Source organism: Halyomorpha halys, unplaced genomic scaffold (genome assembly GCF_000696795.3).
Source record: "Halyomorpha halys isolate HHAL.00 unplaced genomic scaffold, Hhal_1.1 Scaffold10.1, whole genome shotgun sequence".
NCBI lineage: Eukaryota > Metazoa > Arthropoda > Insecta > Hemiptera > Pentatomidae > Halyomorpha > Halyomorpha halys.
In genome coordinates, this window is record NW_027107501.1 from 1,180,155 (window position 1) to 1,181,989 (window position 1,835).

The 1,835-nt window shown below is 29.3% G+C and overlaps 1 protein-coding gene across 1 annotated transcript in view; it reads right to left on the reverse strand.

Annotated features, from left to right (window-relative positions):
* LOC106678408 (zinc finger CCHC domain-containing protein 8 homolog) overlaps positions 1-1,835 on the reverse strand; it is a 7,169-nt gene that overhangs the window by 4,598 nt on the left and 736 nt on the right. Inside the window, exons 2-4 of the mRNA XM_014416897.3 lie at positions 1,574-1,749; positions 804-1,021; positions 450-574 (exon numbers count right to left, since the gene is read on the reverse strand). Of these exons, the coding sequence (XP_014272383.1) occupies positions 450-574; positions 804-1,021; positions 1,574-1,749 (519 nt within the window). The remainder of the gene's footprint in view (positions 1-449; positions 575-803; positions 1,022-1,573; positions 1,750-1,835) is intronic.

A 1,835-nucleotide genomic window follows, 5' to 3' on the forward strand; every position in this document is an offset into this window, starting at 1 on the left:
ATGATTACATTTTCAACTTTTCACTGATTCAAAAGTGATAATAATATTATAAAATCCCAGTTTCTATAATGCTCAAAAAATCCACAAGGGTTCTATAAAAAATGTTTAATAAAAAAAATAAAGGGACATTGCCAGTAGTCATTGGATACAGAATGTTCTTGATAGCATAAAGAAAAATTGGAAGACATCTCATTCTGTTCAGTCAGAAAATGAATTGAAAAGTTGTATTTTTCCTAGAAGAGAGAACCTTTAATTGTATGTTTTTATGAAGTGGAAATGTACTGAGCACTACTGTGAAGTAAGCCATCGATATTTAGATAGTAATAATTATAGATTCTCTTTCACTTTTTGTTATATATATAATTAGTTTGTAAACAAATTTACTTCATATTAGTAAAATAAAAAGCTTTATATAAAATAAACTAAAAATAATAAATAAGTAGACTTACATCTATACAACCTGGCTCAGGCCAAGCATTGAAACCTGGGTAGGTAATGATTTTGGATTCATCATATGAAATACGTTCAGCAGGGATCCCAATTTCACCTTCTTCTTCATCTGCATTTGGTATCCCTATAATAGAAAATCATTTACCCTCGATTATTTTAATTGTAGGGCTAATGGACTTAACTATTTTTTTTTAGGTTTATTGCTAAATTACTTTTTGGATAACAACTGCCATACAGCAATAAATGAAAATCACTCAGTTTTTAATTTTTTTAAGTTTTTAATGTAACTTCAAAAACATCGGTGATCCAATTCAATGTTATTTTAAAAATAATTATCAAAATATTTAACTCACTATTTCCCTCAGAGTCGAACATCTCTATTCCAGAGTAGTCTGATTTTGCATTTAAAAGCCAACCAGGAGGATAACCAAGAGATCTCATTCTGTAAATATATGGAGGAAGTTGGTCTTTTCTAACTCCCAAAGCTCCTCGTAATTTGTCACTTATTTCTCCAGGGACGAGATGTGGATAAATCTTTTTTTTACTATCCACATGGTATCTCTTGAATTCACTGAACATAAAACATTATAATGTTATAAAATTAGATAGTTGTTCAGGCATAGTAATATGTATTTCAAGTGCTAAATTAATATTGAAATTAATTTATTGAAACGATTCCATAATTAAGCAAAAATAACTCAAATATACACACAATGTACAACAAATATGTCAATCCCGTATATTCACATTGCTGTTTGGCTTTAATGTGTTACATCTAATATTTTTTTCAAAAATTTTTTTTTAGTTCAAGTATTTAACATTTTCCATAAATTGTACCAAATGTAGATGGGGTTACTTTGAGACAACCCCATTGCCTTCAGAACCGTATATAGAACAACCCAATTAGAGAAAATAGACCCAGTCTACTGTACTATCTTAGAAATATATTCAGTTCAAAACAATATCAAAAAACCATTCAATTGCTTCTCCCCTATCTTTGTAATAGCATCATTACTTGTTTATTCTTATTACTTTGTTAACTTTGATTTCATTTTATAAAGTGAAGTTAAAGGTAAAAACAGAACAGAGACTTTAATAAAATTAAGATTTGTTTGTAACTTACAAACGTGAAGCAAACTTGGCTTTGTTCTGGCTTATTCTTCGACCGTCATGAGGTAGCTTACAGTCTCGTATACTGTGACCATCACCTCCACAATTCCAACAAGCACTTTTTGAAACTCGAACAGGCTTTGGCTTTTCTTCATCATCTGGATTGGAGTTAATATCATATACATGGCCCTTCACAAAAATATAATTAAAATCAACAAAGGTTTATTAAGTTCAGAAGATTTATTAATAACACAACACATAAATACATATATACA